Raw genomic sequence first — 23142 nt, forward strand, 5'->3', positions numbered from 1 at the left:
TATTGTGAACAAGATAACTTTCCGAGATACCTGAGAAAATCAAGTTATTTATTCACTCAATAAAATTTTACCAAGGTTCTAAAAAGCATGAAGCGCGGATGTCGAGCTCCAAGCTTTTCAAGTTTAAGCGAGATTAGCACAGTTTTAAGCGTGAAAAAACGTTTTAATTTTTAGTGTAATTGTAATTACCTCAAACCAATAAATAGATAAAATAATATATAAATATGTTAAATTCAATTCTGATGTATTAATTCTCATATTTATAAAATCATAAAAATCTCAAAATTGCAATCTTTATTTGTTTTTGCAACTAGACCACATTAAAAAATGCTAAATATTTGTCAAATCATTATTAGACACGGTTAATCATAATTAAAATTAAAAAATAAACATCTAAATTATAAATTTAATTTATTATTTTAAAACAAAAAGACATACCTTCAAAATTAAAAATAAATAGATGCAATTAGTTGTGTTTAAGTACACTTAATTAAACGTCTTAATTACGTTTAATTCGGTCAAACTGCAGTTTAACCATTTTTTCCCGGTTTTCTTCGAAGTGGGGCGTTTTTGTCGAGCTTCATGCTTAAGCGAACTTTTTAGAACACTGAATTTTTTCACGATTATTTTTCAAAAAAAAAAATTACTTATCAAAATATAACCTAATGTACTATATTTAAATTTAATGAGCGACGATATGATGAAATTCAGAATATCAATATAATAAAATTTAGTATTTTTATAATTATTAGTTAAATTATGAGCTAATAACTAAAAAATAAAGAGATTAGTGACAAATATGGTTAAGGCAAAAATTTGTGTAAGATCGTTTCACGGGTCGGATTTTGTGAGACATGTCTCTTATTTATGTTATCCATGAAAAAGTAGTACTCTTTATGCTAAGATTATTACTTTTTATTGTGAATATATCGGTAGGATTGACCCGTCTCACAGATAAAGATTCATGAGACCGTCTCACAAGAGACTTACTCATATGTTAAAAAAACTAAAATATAGAAATGACGTTCGTATCTTGACCTCTCGATTACTTTTATTAATGAGTTTTTAACATAAAATTCAATCCCTCTAAATATAAAATCATGGTTACGTCTCTGATTCGTTGTCTAGTAATCCCCTAAGTAGTTTTTTGTTTAATAAAAAACAAACTTATATTAATCTTTAGAGCTTATTTTAATATAGTCCTTATATTATTTTATGCTATCGGTGAATAATAATATAATATATAGGGAATCGACTTTTTTTGATATATTAATTAATTTGTTTAGGATAAACCATTATGCCCTTTAATTGTTCGAAAATGTAGCCCACACTACAAAAATGGGCTTCAAAAGCCCAAGTCCGATACCGACACCGTATCGCGGAGAAGCGAGACCGTGTATATGTGGTTGGGAAACTAGGGTTTCAGCGTTTCTTTAGGATTAGGATTACAAGCCGCGCTGATTCTACAAACCGTGTACAACAATGGTTCTCAAGTATGATTCTTGATCTCTCTCTACCTCTATACCGTGCAAAAGTGCACCTTTTACGGTTTTTGTGTGTTAAATTGATTCGTCTAATCTAATGTTTTATTGGTGTTGTGGTTTTTCTGTCGTTTGAACTAGCTTTTTGCTGTTGTGGGATCTTTTTTTGTGGGATGTCTGTTGTTTCAATTTTTTGATGAGATCGGTGTTTCATTTGCGTGTATCTTGCTCAAATCACGCGTTCTTAGGATTTCAGCAAACTATTTTGGTTCAAATAATGAGTTAACATAGAATATCTTGTGTAATAAAATTTCAATGTTCCATGGAAGTATTAGTATTGATCGATCACGTGGTTTAAATTACGTTTTAATGGAGAATTAGCTTATGTTAGCATTGTTTGAGTGAATTTTGAAATGTGGTTTGCGTGGAAAATGTGTTTTTTTCTTCTTCTTATATTTATTCACCTGAATCGCATTCGACTTATTTACTACATGGTTTGGGAGGCAGAATCATGTGCTTTTGGAGCTTTTACAGTGTATATTTACTTGTTTTCGAAGAGTTCGCTTGATGAATTATGGTGTTATAATCCTCGCCTCGGTAGTGCTTTAACCCAGTTTTCGTACCACTGTTTTGACTTTGTTCCAGCTTATGGTACATAATACTTGATCTTCGTATGCTGTATATGCCTTGATTTACTGCGGAAAAAGTTGATTGCAGAAATTATTTTTTTTACGAGGCTTCCCATGTCTTGAGAGTTCTGTTCTTCTGAACCAAGACTTCTTGCGGAACTGTTGCTGTTTTCCATTTTGAGTTCAAATTGTATACATATATACGAGTTCATAAAATTTCTAAAATTTTATTTAACTGAATGTTATACTTACTGTTTATCTTGGGTTATCAGGACAGAGCTTTGTCGTTTCAGTGGTGCCAAGATATATCCAGGAAAAGGCATAAGATTTATTCGCTCTGACTCCCAGGTTGGATGAGAAAGAAGATGGTACATTTGTTATCGATTCAAGTTTCTTTCTTGTAATAACCTTACTGTCTGGTTGGGTTAGGTCTTCCTCTTTGCTAACTCAAAATGCAAGAGGTATTTCCACAACCGACTGAGGCCAGCAAAGCTGAACTGGACTGCAATCTACCGAAAACAACATAAGAAGGTAAATTTCTTACTCAAGACTATCTTTTGTCTCTCAGTTTGTTTTACTCACGCTTTATTGAGATCTTGTCTTGATCTAATTTCCGTCACTGATCCTCAGGACAGTGCTGCTGAAGCTGTGAAGAAGAGGCGCCGAGCCACAAAGAAACCCTACTCAAGGTCTATTGTTGGCGCAACATTGGAAGTTATTCAGAAGAGAAGAGCTGAAAAGCCAGAGGTTCGTGATGCTGCACGTGAAGCTGCTTTACGGTATGTTAAGAGTTCAAACCCCATAATGGTGGTATGTGCTCAGTAAAGAGCGAGTCCCTCATGACCTTTAATATTTTTATCTCAGTGAAATAAAGGAAAGAATCAAGAAAACTAAGGATGAGAAGAAGGCGAAAAAGGCAGAAGTTTTGTCTAAGCAGAAAGGTTCCAAGGGTAACGTGCCAAAGGGTGCTGCACCCAGAAGTGGCCCTAAGCTGGGAGGCGGTGGTGGCAAGCGTTAATTTTTGCATTATTGCTACGTATTATTTATCTTGTAATGTTGGTGTTGACATCGTTCCGTACAATTACATTTTGTGTTGGTTTTGTTTTTTTGCACACTTCTATTGCGTGGTAATTATATTTTCTGGCTTCCGTTTGAAAAATGAAAGAAACACTTGATATGACGTACCTTGTGCACGTATATTTTTAGCGCCGTTTTGCAGCGGCAGCCCTTCTTCTAAGTTATAGAATTATGGATATAGACAATAATTTTGAACAATACACTTCAAGGTAATATTTTTAATAATTAACAGAATACAATTAGCGTATCCATCATAATAAACCTTTTCAGCCGGCAACGTATTGGATTCAATTAATTGCTGAATTATTTTCCCATAGCTTTTCAGGGTTAACGTGTAGCATCCATGCAATACAAAAGACAGGCGACAGGGCCAAACAATTACGGAAGTTTTTCCTTCACTCACTTGCGTAAATCGTTATTTAGTAATTTGCTGAAGATGAAACTTGAACGTTTTGAAAGATTAAACTACTGCAAATCTAACCTGCTGCAACATGTTGAGGGAAAGGAAGCTAGTTGAACTACGGATGATATGAGTAAATAAAAAGAAATCAAACCAAAAGCAACTAATATCTGTGCCAATGACCACTAAAACCAGTGATATCTTCTCCGATAGGCATTCCAAGCCTGTCCAATCGACCAGACCCTGGATAAGCTTTGTTTGCGAAGTTGGCATGCAGTGCAGAAACTCTCTGGGTATGGGCATTCAACCTTGACTCATGGCATCCATGTACAGAGTATCTCTTTGTAGACCCTGATCTGTCGTATCGAAGTCTTTGTTTTGGAGCACTGAGGGATCGTGCCTTGGCTTTTGAAGATTCAGTGTAAGACATGTAGTTTGGGTGGTCGGTGTAACCATTTAGATAACTTCTCGAGCCATCACTTTTCGAAGGGGTAAATGCTCCTCTTTTAGAGCTGCCACCCATTGATGATGCTGAATAGAATTGTGGGCTGTTGTCCGCAGTACAGAAAGCAGTTTCATCAATGTCTTGAGGAAATTTCAGAGGGCTCATAGATTGAACTTCACCAGAGGTTGGACTCATAACTGTTTGATGCACTGTGGAGTCCTTGGATGTTGAAAAGCTTTGACAATTTAGATCGGAGCCAAGGCTAGGATGAGAAGCATGGAAGATTGTTCTACACTTAGGAGTGGAATGGGGTTTTCCTGTGTCAACTTCAAGAATCTTATCACTTCTTTCATCATCTGCGGGACCACTGCTTGCACGAAGTCCTTGTTCCCGTGATCTTTCACCCAATCTACAATCCATTCTATTGCAGATTGTTGGTAGTTTTTCTGCATCAAACGAGACATTGCCACTAGATCTTGAACCGTTTCTCTGCATATACATTTTAGTCATGATCAGTTGTATCTCAAAGAAAAGGCAATAATCCAGGGTAAAAGAGGGAAGGTTTAATCACCTTGAGCATCGATAATTGTTCATGCTTCATACTCCTTGTCCGAACAACATGCTCAATTTTCTCAGGAGTTGGTGGACCCTAAAAATGCAAAATAGTTGAGCACCACAACACCTATCGATACAAAAATATTGGCCTTCCTTGATGAGGAATAAAAGGTAAAGAAGGAAGAAATTATTTTAACACAAATTTGACGAGATTTCCGAAGATTTTGAATATTCAATGTATTCACCTACAGGGTACAAAATCTAATCGAAACTACACTTCTAACGTTCATAAAGTCAAACAAAAATCAGATATTATATATCATCAACTGCAGGGGCGATAAAGTAGGTTCCACCACAAAATTTGTTTTAGCAACTTTTCACATGACCTGTTTACACACTTGACAAGCATGGCAACTGCTCGTCTCATAAAGTAGTGTGTATTTTCAGTGACTGGAAATAAAAAGAAAAAAGAAAAGACAGTCAAGAATGGTCCATACCCATGACACAGACCAATTCAAATTCAAAATTTAAAAAGTAGGAAGAGGGAAAATCGAGTATTTTCTTACATGATAACTGAAGTGGGAAGAGTTCAGGCAAGAATATTGGGAATCAGAAATCAAAAAGCCCCCAGCTCGGGCTCTTGCTTGAGCTCGTACTAGGGCTTGCATTCGTCGCAAAACATCTGCAGTCTGCTTCCTCAGAAGGTGACCCCTCACCAATGCTTGAAGTTTGACTAGTGCTTTCAAGGCCCGTAGAGCTCTTCTTGACTACACATGTTCAGAAAATATTAATAATCGTGCTGGTTCCGAATATCCAGTGGGTAGGAAACAAAACATTCGTAAAATTAACCGTGGTGAAATAACGATTTATGTAAGGTATGAATTCGAATCGAGAGAACATGAAGGTGAAAAAAATTCGACATTTATAAAAGTTGGAATATATAAAAATATGAAATAATCAAAACATTGAAGTCAAATTATAAATCAAGCCAGATGCGGACCACCATTCAACAAATTCATTACAGCGAAGTGCAATAGACTAAACCGCAACAAGTGACAATTATTTATTAACAACATATATTGTTACATAAAGTGAAAGAAGTACAGAATCAATTAGCATTTGATGAATCTTTTAACCAAACTTAAACAACCATCACCAATAATGGAGCCATGGGCCATACACAACAACCATGTAAAAAAAAATTGAAAGATTTTGGCAAACGTGTTGGCGCCACATGAAAATTGAATTTGACTTCAAAAGTCTTTCAAGTTAAACGTCTGACATTTAAAAAAATGGGAATCAGACACAAAGTGAAGAAAAAAGTGAACATAAAATCTTTTACACATACAAAGTAATAGATATAAAGCAAACTCAACTTGGAAAACTTTGAATCTAAAATGAAATAGAACGAGAAAGAACTCTCCAATCAAATGGGGACACTAGTTCCCAAGTTTTGGAGTTAAACTAACCCGTACCCCAAGATTCTTGATTCATTTCATCACCAGCAGTGTAAACTTACATTCACCAGATATTTGAATGAAAGAAATTGGAAGCAAAAAAATTCACATGTCAAATTCATTATAGATACATACTTTCCTATCAGCATAATAATGCATTTTCAAACACCAAATTATTGGGGCAATTTGATATCAAAATATTTCAACCCTAACCGACATAATTAACTCATTAAGAACTATGACCCGAACCATGTGCATACCCGAATGATTAGTCGAGTGGGGAGCACATTTGACAGACAGATGGTCTTCTGTTTTTCAAGAAAAAAGGCACAATTTTTAAACCTCTATTTGAGACAATAGCATGCCTAGCTAGACCACCATTCCCAGTAGATATCCACTGTTTTACATTGTGTAGATATAATTACTGAAATTTGTACACAATAGAAACAAAAGAAAGGAAACTTTCATGTTTAATAATACGTATAAAACCCATCAGGAATTAAATAGAGTTGATAAATTTGTAGGCAAGAATATTAAGATCAATAAATGCATTAAACTCTACGTCACTGTATTTTCAAAGAAGATACTTAAAATAACTCCATTGTAGAGTAACCACTTTTATTAATGCATGCAGGTCCACACGGCTTCAAGCCTAGACTTGGACCCCATCTCACATCATCCTTTTTTTCTTCACCTGCTAATGGGTCATTCATACATATCACAGAACAGCAAATTTCTTGAGAACTGATGAAAACAAAAATACACCAATGCCCACAACTCGAATAAATTTTCTAGAAATATCAGAGAACCAAAACTACTGCCCTCTTACTCATGCAAGACAAAGGAATTTCCTGTAAAATTTCAAGAAAAAAATTCAAGTCTCATCCTGAAAGGCACAACCTTTCCCTTAAAATTGCCACATATTCGATCTGAACACACCTTAGAATATGAAACGTTATTGCTAGAAAACAGCTCAGATGCGCATAAAGACAAAGATACCCGTATATGTAAAGGAAGTACGCCAAGATAATTTAATTCCGAAATTTTTAGCAACAGCGGCATTTAATTCCATGATAACCAGTTCATTGCCAACTGGTTTAAAAATTATTATCTAAAAAGGGACCATCACTCGAAATGAAATTCCGATTGCGTAGTACGAAAATTGAACGGGAAGTACGGGTAAACGGATAATAGAAAATGGAAAGTATATAACGCTTAACTTACCAGGTAAGCACGAAAATGCGACTGAATCGTAACGGCCGCCCGATCCTTCCGGCTCCCACGCCCTGCGCCAGTTTGGCTAACGCAAGCCGCCGTGCTCATACGACTGAATCCCGGGACTGTCGATGTACTCTTCCCGGTGCCGCTGGTTAGCTGAACTACCACAGCTGCAGCCTTAGCGGCCGCGACGGCAGCCTCCGCAACAGCAGCTGTGGCTGCGGCCACAGCGACTGCGTGGCGGCTTGGGTCATTATCGTCCGTGATTACGACGTGCTGTGATTTCGGGAGACCTTTTTCTTTGTGGGACTTGGCGAAGCTCCATTTTTTCGTCGGCGGTTGAGGGATTTGGTGTGTGTTCGGGTTTGGATCTGATTTCTTGAGTCCGAGCAGAGCTCTGAACCATTTCGAAGCCTTTCCCATGGTTTCGCTGATTTACGAGTGATCAGAGTGTGATGAAGAAGAAGCCATTTTGTAAGAGAGAGTGCAGATGTTTCTTCAGTACTCACTGCAAATAAATAATAATAATAATAAAAAAAAGAACTTAAAAAGTAAAGAAAAATAGAAAATGGGAGTATTTATTAATTAATTTAAATTAATTTAAATTTTATAAATACAAAAGATCTTTAATTATTTTATAATAATTGTGAATTTTAAGATTGCAACCGAATAAATTAAATAACGTTGTTAGATTTTTGAGTTGCTACGATAGTCTGCTCAAATTTCGATAAATAAACTTGTGAGAATTTCAGTTTAATTTGAATTAAATTTCGAGTTCACATTAAATTTGTTTAGTGGATTGTTGACTAGCATATAGAATCATGGCATTTTTTTAATGTACATTTAAATATGTTTCCATAAAAAAATAAATTAAATATAATAAACGGCTTGCAAATAATAATATTTCATACTTTCACAATCGATTGGAGTATATTTGAACACATTCTAAATTGAGTCGATTTTGTTTGCTTCCCACCAAGATGAGAAGTTTGGTTAGATAATCTGTATATAAGTAAATTAGAATCAATAAATCATCAATACTACATTTGGTACAAGAGATTAGGTGGGTTTATTGTTTTTTAACCCATCTAATCTCATGTTTGATAGGATTTTTATTTAACCAAGTTAATCACTCCTATAAATGATTAGGTTATATTAACTGGGATAAAATAATCATCTCGCTATGATTATTTATTAAACTCTTAATCCATCCTATTTTTCCAATTTTATTCATCTGGTATATCCAAAATCATCGGCACCCACACCGCCGTCGCAGTCGACCCATCGGAAAATGAGTTCTTGTATAAAAATTAAAATAAATTTGAATTATATATTTTTATTTAAAAAAAAATAAGTTGTCAAACTAAATGCTGAAACGTCTTCCGATGAAATCATAATTGCTTTCGAAACATGTATTTTCCATTTCCAAGCATAAGTATTTTACCCACCATTTCCTAGAAATAAAGAACATAATCAATATGGAATAATTCCATATATTGTATTTAATAATTAATATTCAGGGTTTAATGATGCAGCCCGTTGACTCATAACTAACAGGAACAAACAACCGGTTATCGTACAAAATTAAGCAGATTTAGTATCTTTTGAATTTGGAAGTAAAGAAAAAAGAATTCTATAGTAAACTTATTTATTTTACTGGAAAACATAAAATAAAATTAAAAAAAAATTGTATAAAGTAATAATGTGACGCCAAACGAGTCCCATCACATTATTTAAAGTGAAAACAAATTACAAGATGAAATCATTTCCAGACAGACATCAATATCTTCCATATATGTGCTTGGAATATTTCCGATATAACATCCCCAATTAAAATTTAAGCCAAATTTTTTGCTTCTTTTCTTCCCAAATTAATAAATAATATGAAAGACCTCCTATCTTAAATATTTTTTTAAAAGAATTTTTTTATCAATTAACTAGATCTTTTATGACAAAAACTTGTGTGAGACAGTCTCACGTGTCATATTTTGTGAGACGGATCTCTTATTTGGGTCATCCATGAAAAAGTATTACTTTTCATGTTAGGAGTATTATTTTTTATTGTGAATATCAGTAGGATTGGCTCGTCTCACAGATAAAGATTCGTGAGATCGTATCACAAGAAATGTACTCATCTTTTATTGTTATTATTGGTTTTGTTTTTCTATTAAATTTTTCTTGTACAAATGAACTTTTTATAAAACCTTGAGACATCACTGTCAAGTATCAATGCATGTCCCTTTTCAAATCCTGAATGTGCATATATAGGAGTCAAACGTAATGTGGACTTGATCAACAAAATAGATTATAAATACATTTTGGTTTTTGTTTTTCCCAACGTTTGCGTGTCGTGGATTGTCGGTTAGCCGATTTACCAAATAAAAAAATTATTATTTTTTAGGTATAAAAATGACACATTTGTTACAATTATCGACCTTTTGATCTGCGAAAATTCCAAAACGTAAAATAATTAAATATTACGAAAGTGCCGACACACTAGCTAGTAGATAAAAATTCCAATTAGTGGTTGGTTATTTATTTAAAAGATTCTATTTTATTTTTAAAAAATATTTAATTATATATATATATAATTAAATCATTAGCACATATATTTTCCAACATGATGATTACTCGTGACTCAATTTTTTAGTTTTCTCTGTAATATTTTATAAAAAATTTATACACAAGCAGACTGCTATATTTTTTTCAAAAAAATTAAAATCAATTAATAATCATTTTACAAAATAAAATAAACAGGAGAGCACGAAGAGCCAGTTGCTACGGTCAGAGCGACGTCGCATCATATGTTTGGGATTCGGAATAGCTAACTCAGGCTGTCTGCCACCGACCTAATCGGGCAGAAACCTTTTTGCTTTGTTTCCTTATTTTCGACTAATGACACTTTTTTTACATGCTTAGTTGCCATTGATACGAGGAGCATCATTTTTTTCCCTACAAAATAAAATATAATTTAAATAATATATTATTATTTTTTTCTTAAAACATTTAAATAATACACTTATAGGTTAATAATTTTAATGATTGAATGTTTCTAATTTATTAATGTAAATACAAATCAATAAATTATTATTAAAGAAGTGCAGTCATAAATAAACTGAATTAAATATATAACCAAATAGTCGATTAAGTATATCGGTAAATTAATGCACATTTAAATCATTACTTTCTTATAACAAGCAATCCGGTTGTTGAATATATATTTATTGAATCATAACTTTATTTTATTAGTATAAAACAATTTTTTTTATCGATTATTAATAATTACCCTCGAAGTTCACCCTATAAAGTCGTTTTAGTTTTAACGAGACTAAATATTTTATGTCGGATAAAATGATTTTTGGGCCAAAAGAAAAAGAAAAAAGAAATGGAGACAAAAAATACGGCTGAGCAGTGGGTGTTTGGATTCATCAAATCGGGTTGGAGAAGAAAGAACAAAAAAATGTGTGAATCACAAGTAAAACCTGACAAAAGTATCTACGTAGAATTTGCATCCCTGTTTTGCAATCCAAGCAACCGCTGCTTTTTCTTTCACTTCTCTTGGTCCTTCTCTCCTTCTCAATAAATATATATATATATTATCTATCTTGAAGATAGGTTTATTTCATCTTACCCATGTAGACATTGCTCTCGTGATAGGATAGTTGGCTAAGATTTGTCCATGTAATATTATAAGACAAGAACCTTCGGCTTCCACTGCACTTAACATCAAAATTTTCTGAATTCGCCATTTAATATAATTATAAATACGACGTGCAAAATTGAATATTAACTAAAAGTCGCACACGCTCATTGATGAAATGATGCTATCAATGAACAAGTCAATATATATGTATGTAAACGATTCAAATGCTGATAAAAATTATTGTACCTCGATCGAGAATTTGACGTTATTTTTGTCGATTTAAAGAAAAATCCGACAAGAATAAAAAAAGTCGGCAACGTGTGAATGCGGCCGTGGTCGAATAAATTGGCGCAGCCAATAATGGAACTTCAATCATGGAGCTAGCTACGGGAAATTAAATTCATTATAGATGAATGGAGTAACATTAATTTTATATATTAATTTTAGATTGATATATATGGCCAAAGGATTTAGCCCGAGTGACATATATAAAATAATATGTCCAAAGGATTTAGTCCGAGTGACCTAATTTTTAGATTTTTCTATATTAATTATCGATTGATTTGATATTAGTTTGAACAATTTAATTTTAAAAAATTAAATGATTTAAAAGTTTAATATCCTAGTCTGAATATATTAATAATCATGGTTATGTCATTGTTCTAGGCTAATTTTTAGGTAAATATCCTATATAATTTTTTTTATTGAATATAAAAATATGACAAAAATTTGTGTGAGATGTTCTCGCAGATCGTATTTTGTAATACGGATATCTTATTTAGGTCATTAGTGAAAAATTATTGTTTTTTATGCTAAGAATATTACATTTTATTGTGAATATCGGTATGGTTGACCCGTCTCACAGATAAAAATTCGTGAGACCGTCTCACAAGAGACCTATTCTAAAAATATTACATATGAGCTCATAAGTAAATACACGCTGACCACCAATAGAAAAACAAAAAAAACTAACAAAGATTTAGATATAAGCACATATAAAACGTATTTTAAATTGATATAGAAGATTAAACACTTCATTTATTCATTGTCAAAGCTCCCGAGAAGATATTATCGACACAATCGATTCAATTTTAATCAAAATTTCAAATCTGTGCAATTTTAAAAAATGACATAAACAAATATCTTGAAGGAGAAAAAAATAAAGTAAAAAATATCTCAATGAATTATCAATTCATAATCTTACGAGGCATAGATGAATATAGATACATATATATATACACACACACACATACAAAATAATAATTATTAAACTAAAGAAGGGTAAATAATCGATTTTTGTCAAAATAAAACTGAATAAATATAAATTATAATTTAAATTTAAATACTAACAGATGTGAGAAATAATTATACTTAAAAATCAGTAAAAGAACCGAATGAACAAATTACGAAATTCTATGTTTTTTTACTTAAAGTAAAGAAAAATCAAATATACAAAAAGTTGACAACGTAATTTCAACAAAATAATTGAGAGCCTACAGAAATTTTAAATGAAAAAATAAAGTTTTTAAAAAAATTAGAGGCCCCAACCAGGGGAGCAGGCGAAGCCGGCCATGGTCTTGGTCCCAATATGAAAATTTGTATTTATACTATGTTAACTTAAAAATGAAACCTAATTTAATTAAAAAAATTAGTTCAATAAAAAAAACTATTCAAATTTATATATACAATTTTTTAAAAATTTAACCTAACCAATATAGAATATTTAACAGCCCAAACGAATGTGTTGATATATAATATTATATTGTTGCAAAAATTGATGCGAGATGGTTTTACGAGTCGTATTTGTGAGACGGATATTTTCTTTGGGTCATCTATGAAAAAATATTACTTTTTATGCTAAAAATATTACTTTTTATTGTGAATATCGATAAAATTGACTAATCTCACAGTTAAAAATTCACGTAATCATCTCACGATAAACCTATCTATGTGTATTGCAGAGATTAGAAAGTTTGATGTCATCCGCGGGACAATACCAACGGTGAATAATTAATATTTTTTTATATACGAGGAAATAGTTAATTCCTAAAACTGTTATTTGGAGTAGGAAAAAAAAAGACCATGAATTCTAATCATGGGACCCGATTTCAGGCTGAATCAGAATTGAAAAGACAACACAGCAAACTTTATTACAGAAGTATATATATATTTAAATAATAATAAAACATGAAATAGAAAAATCATGCAAAGTACAGAAATGGCAGCACTACTTTTACTGCCAGTTTGGGAATTCGCATCACGTGCATGGGTTTGTACGTCCTTGTCTGCTACCCCTATTTTTTCTCCATATTATGACCTACCGCTACGTCTATATCCATCCTATCCCATTGATTTGATATGCATGTGTCGAGTGATTCATTAAAATATATTGTTTTAAAAAAAATTAATTTCTGAAATGATTTAATTTGTTTTTTTTTCCATATAAAATATTTATATTACAGCAATACTATGTCTCATGTTAATTAAGCAAAATTTGAAGTCTTCTCAACAGCAGATATATTTGATATTCATCTTAATTTATGTAATAAATAAATTATACCATCACCATCGACGGCATGTTTCCATCAACTTACTAATAGTTTCAATTAGTCAAATCCGGTAATTTTATTATCTTTTATATTACCAGAATCAAATACATGGTAATAACTTTAGTGGTAATTGTAAACGGAATTTGTCATTTTACTAAAAAATTACAAATGACGGTAATCATGCTATTCAAATATTTAATATAATAAAACAGCTTATGTACTACCGCATAACACGTTCAATTATTTCCCAATATTTGAGACGACAAATTATTGCTCCATGCATAACAGACGATAAATATACTTCTATTTTCATGAACGTAAAAGAGACGTGTAAAAAAGATCTTCTCTGTTACCAATTCGTCGGAGTTAACTCTATATTGGTCTAAACCCAGTATAAGCTTGGGAGTCAGGAACAAGATGTTAAAACATGGCGGGAAGGAAGAAGATTGCATTGAACTGGAAAAATGAATTAAACTTAGCTAACACCAGAGTTCAACCTATGCATACACAGTATCCTTGAAATATACGTTTTCACAATATGAAACACTATTTCTAATACACAGTATCCATTTTTGCCGTCCTTGGGTGTAGATGGAAGGCATTTTAAGTTTAAGGTACTTCGAGTTAAAAAAAAAAAAACAATTGTGGAGGCCAACAAGTTTAATTTGGCCCTTCTGTTTTTTTTTTTTTTTTTTTTTTTTTTTTGGGTTATAAGCCCGAATATTTATATAAGTCATAGAAAGCCCAACTTAAATTAATCCATTTCCCTATCCACTTGTTCGTAGCTTCCACAAAATAACAGAACAAAATTACCAAAGTCCAAATAGCATTTTACACATTAATAAAATTGCAAAAAAATAATGAAACCCCTACATATAATTAATGGGATTTTACATCCCTTTGTTCGAAAAATAAGCACATTTATGCCATGTGTTTACATACTCAGGTATATATATCCAATTTGCAAGATGTTTTATTCACCATTTTTAAAATCACGGAGTGTTCGGCGAGAACTCAAATATAATGTTGCGTTTGGATGGAAGTGTTCGAATTAAAGAATGGATTTTTGTATGAATTTTAAATGAAATTAATATCGACTGTACTTGAAAGTCACTGTGAATTTAAAATATATCAATCCAAACGTAAATTTAATTAAACTACAACTAGTGGATAAATATATACTTAACTTATGACTGACAAATTCGAGGTTCTATATTTTTTAAAAAACATTATGCTCATTTAGGGATTCTTATCCTCCATTTATTCTATATCTCTCGCTATATATTTGTATGGTATGAAATACATGACAAAGTGTCGCAAACACTCGAAATATATGTCATACTTTCAGGTATTATTCGCCCCACAATATTTTTTACTTATTAAAATGAATCTCAGTTTAATAATAAATAAATAATTTACTTACTAGAATGAATTTCACTCACTTATAATATATAGTAGGTATATTTAATCAATCTATAAATGCTTTCCTTCTTCACAAAAATTTAAAAGTTAGATTATAATAGTGTGAAAAATAACAAAATCAGATACGGAAGGCGCATAATCCATCTATAATAATACATATAATTAAATAACGATAATATATAATGACATTCATTATTTGGAATTAATTAAAAAAAGATCATTAAGACATATGATTATAACAATAATTTAAATGTCTTGGCCATAATTAGTTTTCCCTCTATTATGCCATGGCTATGATCTTGGCATATATTTTAATAATTTTCAGAGGAAAGAACCGCCAAAATTAATTATATATATATTTTAAATAATTTTCTCCTCGTTTATGTTTATCAGGAAAACTTGACACATGATGCTTGCAATTAAATACAAAATCTAATTCTATATGTGGTAAATTATTTGGTGAAAAGATACAGTATTTTTTGAATTCAAAGTTTATGAATAATAATACATGGAAAAGGAGGCATTTTGGGAAATAATACGTGTTTTTGAGACCAAAAGTAAAAATAAACATTTAAAGTCAAATAAAAAAATTGATTTTAATAAAAAGGTAAGATGTTTAAATAATTAATAAATAAAGTAAAGCTTTTCTTTAAAGTAAAATATACAATGTTTGTCAAGGCGTTTTTTCCTCAATGCAATTTAACATATATAAATGCATATTGATAACTTATGGTTTCAATTTTTATATTAATTTTTTTAAATACAATGAGATACAAATAAAGTCAAATGTAAAGAATTCTTCAAGATAAGCTCAATTTATTTAAAAATTATAAAGTTACTTGCTTTAAATATAAAGAATCGCCAATGAAGATCACATGCATTAAATATTTGATTTTTTCCCTTGATTTGTAAACATCATAATATTACCTTGATTGTTTGAATTCACACATCTTGAAATCTTTTTACAGGGTTTAGTATTGTAAAAGATGTGGTTGCGAACGTTGTTTGGATGTAAATCATTTTGTTTCATTGTAAATTCAATCAAATATTAACATGATATTATTTTTAAAAGTTAAATACAAGTCTCCAAATGAACTCTGTTTAGTAAGTCATGATAATTTTTTTGAACATTTTTATTAAATTTCAGCACACATGAGGAAAAGAAAATTTTATGAAAATTTGACATAGTAACTTTGAAGTTCAACAGGATCCCCCAAAAAATGCTCAAAATAAAAAATAAGATTGTTGTATCTTCGATGATGATGTCCATCCCATGCATACGTAAAAAATTTTGAAAGACAAAAAAAAAACTCGTATATATTTTATTTCTTTATAACAATCTACAAAAAAATAACATCAAGAGAATTGTTGGAAACAAAAGCGAATATAAAGTAGTCTTTTTCGAAAATAAGTAATAATCATGATGCAAAAATAAAATTTACTAAATCAAAATAAATATTAGAAAGGAGCATTGTAGAGAACTGTACAATGCCAGCACCGTAGACAATGGAGAGTCTTCCTATATAAAGGAGAGTCATGTATCAGTTTCAGCCAGCCAACTTAAGCATATACTTCTCTGCAACGGCTCTTGCTCACCACTGAAGATTTAGTGAGAACTTCTTTTCACGAATTAAAAAGTCTAAATTTGTTTTTACATTCAAAATTCTAATTAACCATTTTTTCTTTTTCCAGTTTTCTTGAAGGTGGCTGAGATATTTATCATTTTTGTTTTTGTTTTTTCCCTGATACAGGTTGATTAGATCGGATTTTCATTGATTTTTTTTATTGAATTCATGTGTTTTAAGGTTTTATAACCATCTGGGTAGCATGCATATGTTTGAATCGAATTCCAGAAAAAAAATCAAGAGTTTTTTGTTTTTGTTTTTGTTTTTGTTGAATTTATGATGTTTGTGTGGATGTGGTTATTGCATGGGTTAAGAACTGAAGTTTAAAGACTTCTATTTTGCTTTAGATCTCTTCTTTTTCATGGAGTTTTCTGGAATTGATTTAGTTGAGTAAATTATTTCAAGGAACAATAATTGAATGAAGAGATCTTTTTTACTTGGTAAACCTTTTTCTAAGAGAATCACTCTATCACAAATGAGATCTTGGTGCTTAGATAATTCAAAATACAGATCTAGCTAACTTATGTTTGGTGGGTTTTTAGACAGAGATTGGATTTTCATGCACAAAGAAAAAGAAACAAATTTATTCGACCGTTAACCGTTAAGAAAATCAATTTTGTGACCATCGATCGTGCACTTACATTTGTGTCGCTTAAAAATCGTCGTTGTACATTTACCGTTGTAAGTTACGAGATTTATGGAATCAAGTTTGAGTCAATTGAATTATAAATTATGGTTGCACGGTGGATGCACTGATTGATATTAGCGACTTCAAATTTATCTGAAAATTACTATGCATATTAAGAAAATGCACGTGGACAGGAAAATGGTTCTTAGATTCTTATTTTTTTGCGATCTTTAGTTGTTATATGCGTCATGATGCATACATATTTTGAAAGACAAAAGAGATTTATTAATTTGTGCTTATTTGAATATCTTGTAGTTATTTAAGTGGAAAATGTGGACACCAAAGACGTCAAACAAGTCTAATTCAAGCCGTGCAGATCATACCAGTAGAAGAACTTTTATGAATCCTTATTCTACTTCATTTGGTTCATCAAGTGTAGTTTCGAACGAGTCTGATGGTATATATTCCAAGTTGCTCGATTTAGTAAAATCTAATTTTTCATAGATGTTGTAATGGTTGAATTAACAAAAAACTTCTTTTCCCAATGCAGGAAACAATGAACGGCTTCACAACAATATTCACGGGAGCTTTAATAGGTATTTGCCTGGATCATATGCATCAAGAAATTCAACAAATATTGTCGGTCTTCCAAGTGGCGTCCAACAAGCTCAAGGAAGTGTGTCGAGTGTGCGAAACACACCACATATTTTAACCGATGAACCTTCTCAGGTATAACTACACTACTAATTATCTAAAATTGTTTTGAGAACCACTTGATCAAGTGGCATCACCTCTCTCATATTTGGGAGAGGTCATGGCTTCTAAATACAGAAATCCCACCCCCTTGTTAAAAAGAAAAAAATTGCAGTGATGAGAAAAATATCTTCAAAGTAGAAACATCTCTACTACCTTGTTTGTTCAGAAATCCAAAATTGTAATTGACCATCTGATGCAGCTGTATTTTGGAAGCTCATATGGGCTTTCGAGCGTCACAAATACTGGGGGTATAAGTTTTTCAAACCCATAATTACAACTTGTTTGCAATGTATTGAATCAATAGCCTTGTTTTTCAATCATATTTTGTGTTTTCAGGGCCAACTTTGATTCCAAATAGGCCACCTTTGGTTCCAAATATGGGACATATAGGGCAAATTGCCAATTCTATTGGTGGTTTTGTTAGTGCAGACGGTAGCAGTTCGCGTTCTACTGAGTTGGCTAATGTCCATAGTCCTGCTTTTGGTTTTAACATGTCCGGTAAATACTATACATTTATTACATATGATTTTCCAAGTAGTACAACAATAGTGGTAGCATCATACTCAGAAACTGAAAAGTTTAGCATTGCTTGCATAGCAATAATAATGCTGCAGATTTGTTTTTTTTTTTAAGTTGCATTGAAGCATTCTTTATTTGAATTTATAGACATACAAATCATGCAAAACTAAATGTTACAAATATCTACACCAATTTCATTCTCTTTTACTACTACTCAAGTAACATTTGGATTTTTTAGCTCCTTGTATGGTCCCCATTCCTGGAAATTCTCAATTTAGGGCTCCTATTGCACTTCAACAAAACCAATTTCAAGATGAGACCGATCATTTTAGTTATATGGGATTGCCAAATAACTCAGATGGAGATGATGCTGCTAGTGTTGGTGTCAATGACTTGTGCCACCAATCCGGATACTATTCTTCAATTGGTGATTCTCAAGGTGAACCAGGTAATTATGATTAAAGAGCAACTAAAATTTTAAATTGTTTTTCTATAATAATGGGTGAATTTTCTTACTGTACAATTTCAAAGCGAACCAATAACTTTAGTTTTTTTCAACATAATCAATATTTTGGCTTTCCAAATGAATATTGTTCCTCTTGGTCGCCATATGAAGGTGCTTTAATTCTCATAGTAATTATGAATTTATTAAACTTCCAATGGTTTTATTATGGGCTGAGTTATGAAATTTAAGTACCATGCAGCACTAAGACGATATTTCCACAAAAAACACTATGTAATCCTAGAAAAGGCAAGGGAGCACTAATTAAATAGAGGATTGCAGATAATATTTCAAACAAGCATCATTATTTTTAATTTTAGTAAGTGATTCTGACAGGCATATTATTGTTGTCAACGATAAAACTTACAAGAAGGGGTCATAGATAAGTATATATATCATTTTCACTTGTTTTGGCACTAAATCTATGTAATATTTGGCTTGAAAATCATGCTATGGAGAAGTTTGAGTTTGAACCATTATTTAGCTTGGTTTTCAAGTGTTTTATCAAGAAATGAATGGCTGATGCTGATTTCATTCTGTTTGTCTAGACTTACTTCAACGGAATATTTATCATTACTCGAGCTTGATCATACAATGAATCCATTTGCTTTTCTTTCTTGGAATTATGACAGGAGGTCTGAACATCGGGAATTTCGTTGATTATGGCGCAACACAGCACCAGAAAGAACATTTAGTGCAATCTCAACAATATTCAGTAGGTTATTGTACTTGGCAATGTGGTTTACTTAAACATTTGTGAATACGTATCCAGTATCTAATTCTTAAATACCTTTTGTCCACTAGATGAAAAGATCTCCGGATTTTATGTTTGGTGCCGGTGCCATAAACTCACATTATCCTTTGCAACAAAATCACGATTCTTCAATAACCGGAGCCGGGTTTTCTTTTCCACAGCCAGGCAATCAAGATCTTCATTTTCATGGTTCAGGGGTATTGCACATCCTATTCTTTCTGTTATCATTTAAGCTTCAATTGATCCACTCCTTTCCAAGAAATTTCTTCACTGCAAATTTTTCCCCAGTGAAAAAGAAAATAAAGGATGTTTTGGAATTTGGATATCTAATGACTTGTGATTCTACGTTCATCTTATGCAGCAATATCAGCATGTCCAGCAATCTCAACATCGCTTCTATAATCCCTTAAGAGGCAAAGAAGTTAATCCTCGGCAAGGCTCTCGACTTGGACCTGATGACTATGGCTTGCTTGGTTTGTTAAAAATCATAAAAGGCGTCAATCCGGCTAAAACCGCTCTTGCTATGGGAGTTGATCCGCACTCCCTCGGCCTGGAATTGAATTCTCTAGAGCCTGTGCACCAAAAATTTGCATCTCCATGGTCTGACGAACTTGTCAAAGAAGGACCGAAGTATGATATTCCTGACTGCTACATTTCAAAACAGCCTCCTCCATTGAAGGTGTTCTTCCATTCCGTTTGGTCAAGTAGTGCAAACATATTAAACTAATGTTGTTATTAATTAATGGGTCGCCTTGTATTCATGCAGCGAAGTCACTTCAAGAAGTTCCATCGACCGATGTTATTTTACGTGTTTTACAGGTAATTACTTCAAGGCCTTTCGATAATTTAAAATGTAGGTTCAGCGGCGCTTATCTTTGTAGATTTTGTCTCCTATCTTGCAGTATGCCAAACGACCAGGCGCAGCTCTTAGCGGCAAATGAACTGTAAGAATTTTTCATCGTGATATTTGATTTACATTTCTCTTTTTAGTTGAGTATGCATTTCTTTGTAGCCATAGCAATTTTGCAAGAAAGAATAATAGTCCCTTGGAGGGTTTGGTGCATTAACTTGCAGTATTAACCTCGAGTTCATTAGAAAATATGGTTAACGATAACTAGTCTTGTTCATCCTCACTCAATTTCCATTTGCGAATTAGCGACGGTTATTTGGAAAGAAGCCAACCCTATTACAGCGACGGTTCTGTCGCCATCATTAGTTCGCGGCGGTTTAGAGAGTCGCTAAGTGGCTGTTTTCTTGTAGTGTACAATTTAATTCATCCAAAAAGTATCGAGGTTATTTACACATATTAGGAAAGCTAGGATTTATTTAATGCGTGATGTACCATTCCAAGTTCATATATACTAACCATTGCTTCACATTCATAGGAAACTCTAACTTGTTATAATAGGCCTTGTATGATGACGATCTTTAAAAATTTAGTGCACCAAAATGTGAAAAATTAGTGAACCGGCCAAAAAAGTTATTTTCCGTAAAGTTTGTTTCTCGCGCGTAATGAAATGACACAATTTCTGCACAGACATGATAGAGGGTGGTACTACCACAGAGAGCTCCGCATGTGGTTCACTCCGGTAGAGAACTCAGCGCCTTCCGTAAAGAAAGCTACGTATGAAGTAGGTTGCTACGTATGTTTTGACCCTACTACATGGCAGACTGTAAGACAGGTAGCAACATAGGAGAAATTCTATTCATAAAATCAACATAAAATAATCATTTATAATCTCTAGTTACCACTTTGACATTATATGTAGCACAATTTTCCAAACACGATAATTGGGGTACTTATTCTTTTCCTTGCCGGACGCAGGATAACGTCGTACTGTATTACAACATGATCGAGGAGAGCCCGGCAATCCCATTGTAGGGATGATTTGTAATGTCATGATTTCTCCTCCCTTCTGCTTAGGGTTGGACGATATTATACATATTTGGGATTGCCAATTTTATTATGTAATTTGTTTAATGAAATTGTTACATTGACTGAACAAAAACTAAATTTGTGCCCCCCGAGTTACACCCCAGCTTTTGTGTGATTCTACTCCCATCTAACTACCGAGTTTATGTGTGATTTTATTATGGATGGGTATATTGAATTGTTACAGAAATCCACTTAGCCTTATTTTGTAAAAGGATCTTAACTTTTTTTTGGCAAATATTACCGTTGAAGCTGAGACATGCTTTTAGGCACTTATCAGTATTAGTAAATAGCACATACAAAGCACATTTTAGCACGTACGGAGCACGTTTTGCACGTGTGACGCACTGATGGATAATTTATTTATATAATATATTTATAAAATTATTTTTTATAATTATACTGGGTATGACGATTACCGCTCCACCTCCCACAAAACTTTATCATATATTTTATAAATGATTAAAATAAAAAACAATTCTCATTCTCAAATTTTACTCAATCCTACTTATTTTACCCAAAAATTTTAACATTTTTTCGCCGGTTTTGCAAATTTGATTTCAAGCATTAATGTCACTAGTTGTCTAAACCTGTGCAAGGCTCTATGCTTGCACAGCACCTGATGACTATGGCTTGCTTGGTTTGTTAAAAATCATAAAAGTGTCAATCCGGCTAAAACTGCTCTTGCTAAGGGAGTTGATACGGTCTTCCTCGACCTGGAATTGCATTCTCTGGAGCCTCTTCACCAAAAGTTTGCATCTCCATGGTCTGATGAACATGTCAAAGAAGGACCGAAGTATGGTATTCCTGACTGCTACATTTCTAAACAGCCTCCTCTATTGAAGGTGTTCTTCTATTCCTTTTGGTCAAGTAGTGCAAATATATTCAGTTAATTAATGGGTCGTCTTGTATTCGTGCAGACATGTAATCGAACATAAGGAGTTTGAGAATTTGTCTCCAGAAGAGCTTGAACTTTTGAGGCTCTGTTTTCAAAATTTGTGCTTAAAAATATGTAATGGGAAAACAAATTTTTTTATCAACTAACTTGTTCAATTTTGAGTTTTGATCCATTAGGTTTTCAAAGTTTAGTTTTAGCACATCAACTTTCAATTCTCGGCCATTTGATCTAATTGCTAACATGTTATCGAACACTCTATTAAAAAGCACCAAAGCCCAAGAAAAACACATTTAGTGCACGGAAATCACACTTTGAAAACACAGTGAAACAAAACCCAAAAATATAAAAAAATGAAATGGCTCAAAAGTTTCCCAATTTTTGAACAGACATGATAGAGGTGTTCCGCATGTGGTTCAGTACCAAGGACAAGAACTCGGTGCCTGTTGTGAAGAATGCTACTTATGAAATAGATAGTAGCTACATTTGTTTCGAACCTAATCCATGGCACACTACAAGAAAAAATGGCTATACTTACATTTTCTTAGTGACATTTTTAAAATAATGTCGTTATTACATACATATCATGACATTGGTTACACATAAAATTTTTAATAAAAAAAATATTAAATTAGATATGTTATAATGACGTTT

At 32.4% G+C, this 23142-nt stretch overlaps 3 protein-coding genes across 3 annotated transcripts; 2 read left to right on the top strand and 1 right to left on the bottom strand.

Annotated features, from left to right (window-relative positions):
- The first annotated feature begins 1337 nt into the window (after positions 1 to 1337).
- LOC142545349 (large ribosomal subunit protein eL24y) lies at positions 1338 to 3290 on the top strand. The gene is made up of 5 exons (XM_075652492.1): positions 1338 to 1493; positions 2383 to 2458; positions 2540 to 2641; positions 2741 to 2889; positions 2975 to 3290. The coding sequence occupies exons 1-5, from the start codon at positions 1483 to 1485 to the stop codon at positions 3126 to 3128; spliced, it is 492 nt and encodes a 163-aa protein (XP_075508607.1). The 5' UTR covers positions 1338 to 1482; the 3' UTR covers positions 3129 to 3290.
- A 396-nt stretch (positions 3291 to 3686) lies between these two features.
- LOC142545350 (protein IQ-DOMAIN 22-like) lies at positions 3687 to 7776 on the bottom strand. The gene is made up of 4 exons (XM_075652493.1): positions 7269 to 7776; positions 5154 to 5354; positions 4604 to 4681; positions 3687 to 4521 (listed from the first exon to the last, which is right to left on the bottom strand). Exons 1-4 carry the CDS (start codon positions 7683 to 7685, stop codon positions 3751 to 3753), a joined length of 1467 nt encoding a protein of 488 aa, XP_075508608.1. The 5' UTR covers positions 7686 to 7776; the 3' UTR covers positions 3687 to 3750.
- Positions 7777 to 17445: 9669 nt separating this feature from the next.
- Positions 17446 to 21609, top strand: LOC142544546 (putative NOT transcription complex subunit VIP2). Its single transcript, XM_075651587.1, has 11 exons — positions 17446 to 17586; positions 17680 to 18133; positions 18222 to 18383; positions 18763 to 18852; positions 19539 to 19621; positions 19711 to 19857; positions 20022 to 20339; positions 20427 to 20479; positions 20563 to 20604; positions 21198 to 21342; positions 21486 to 21609. The coding sequence occupies exons 2-11, from the start codon at positions 18079 to 18081 to the stop codon at positions 21540 to 21542; spliced, it is 1152 nt and encodes a 383-aa protein (XP_075507702.1). The 5' UTR covers positions 17446 to 17586; positions 17680 to 18078; the 3' UTR covers positions 21543 to 21609.
- The last annotated feature ends 1533 nt before the right edge of the window (positions 21610 to 23142 follow it).

This window comes from Primulina tabacum, chromosome 5 (assembly GCF_025594145.1).
Source record: "Primulina tabacum isolate GXHZ01 chromosome 5, ASM2559414v2, whole genome shotgun sequence".
Classification (NCBI taxonomy): domain Eukaryota; kingdom Viridiplantae; phylum Streptophyta; class Magnoliopsida; order Lamiales; family Gesneriaceae; genus Primulina; species Primulina tabacum.

Coding starts and splice junctions, on each gene's coding strand:
- LOC142545350 (XM_075652493.1), bottom strand. CDS start 7,685: ATGGGAAAGGCTTCGAAATGGTTCAGAGCTCTGCTCGGACTCAAGAAA. Junction 4,682..5,153: donor CTTCCCACTTCAGTTATCAT/GTAAGAAAATAC, acceptor TTGCATTTTTAG/GGTCCACCAACTCCTGAGAA. Junction 4,522..4,603: donor AACAATTATCGATGCTCAAG/GTGATTAAACCT, acceptor ATGTATATGCAG/AGAAACGGTTCAAGATCTAG.
- LOC142544546 (XM_075651587.1), top strand. CDS start 18,079: ATGCAGCTGTATTTTGGAAGCTCATATGGGCTTTCGAGCGTCACAAAT. Junction 20,605..21,197: donor CTCTTAGCGGCAAATGAACT/GTAAGAATTTTT, acceptor ATTTCTGCACAG/ACATGATAGAGGGTGGTACT. Junction 21,343..21,485: donor CATGGCAGACTGTAAGACAG/GTAGCAACATAG, acceptor TGCCGGACGCAG/GATAACGTCGTACTGTATTA.
- LOC142545349 (XM_075652492.1), top strand. Junction 2,459..2,539: donor TTATTCGCTCTGACTCCCAG/GTTGGATGAGAA, acceptor TGGTTGGGTTAG/GTCTTCCTCTTTGCTAACTC. Junction 2,642..2,740: donor ACCGAAAACAACATAAGAAG/GTAAATTTCTTA, acceptor ACTGATCCTCAG/GACAGTGCTGCTGAAGCTGT.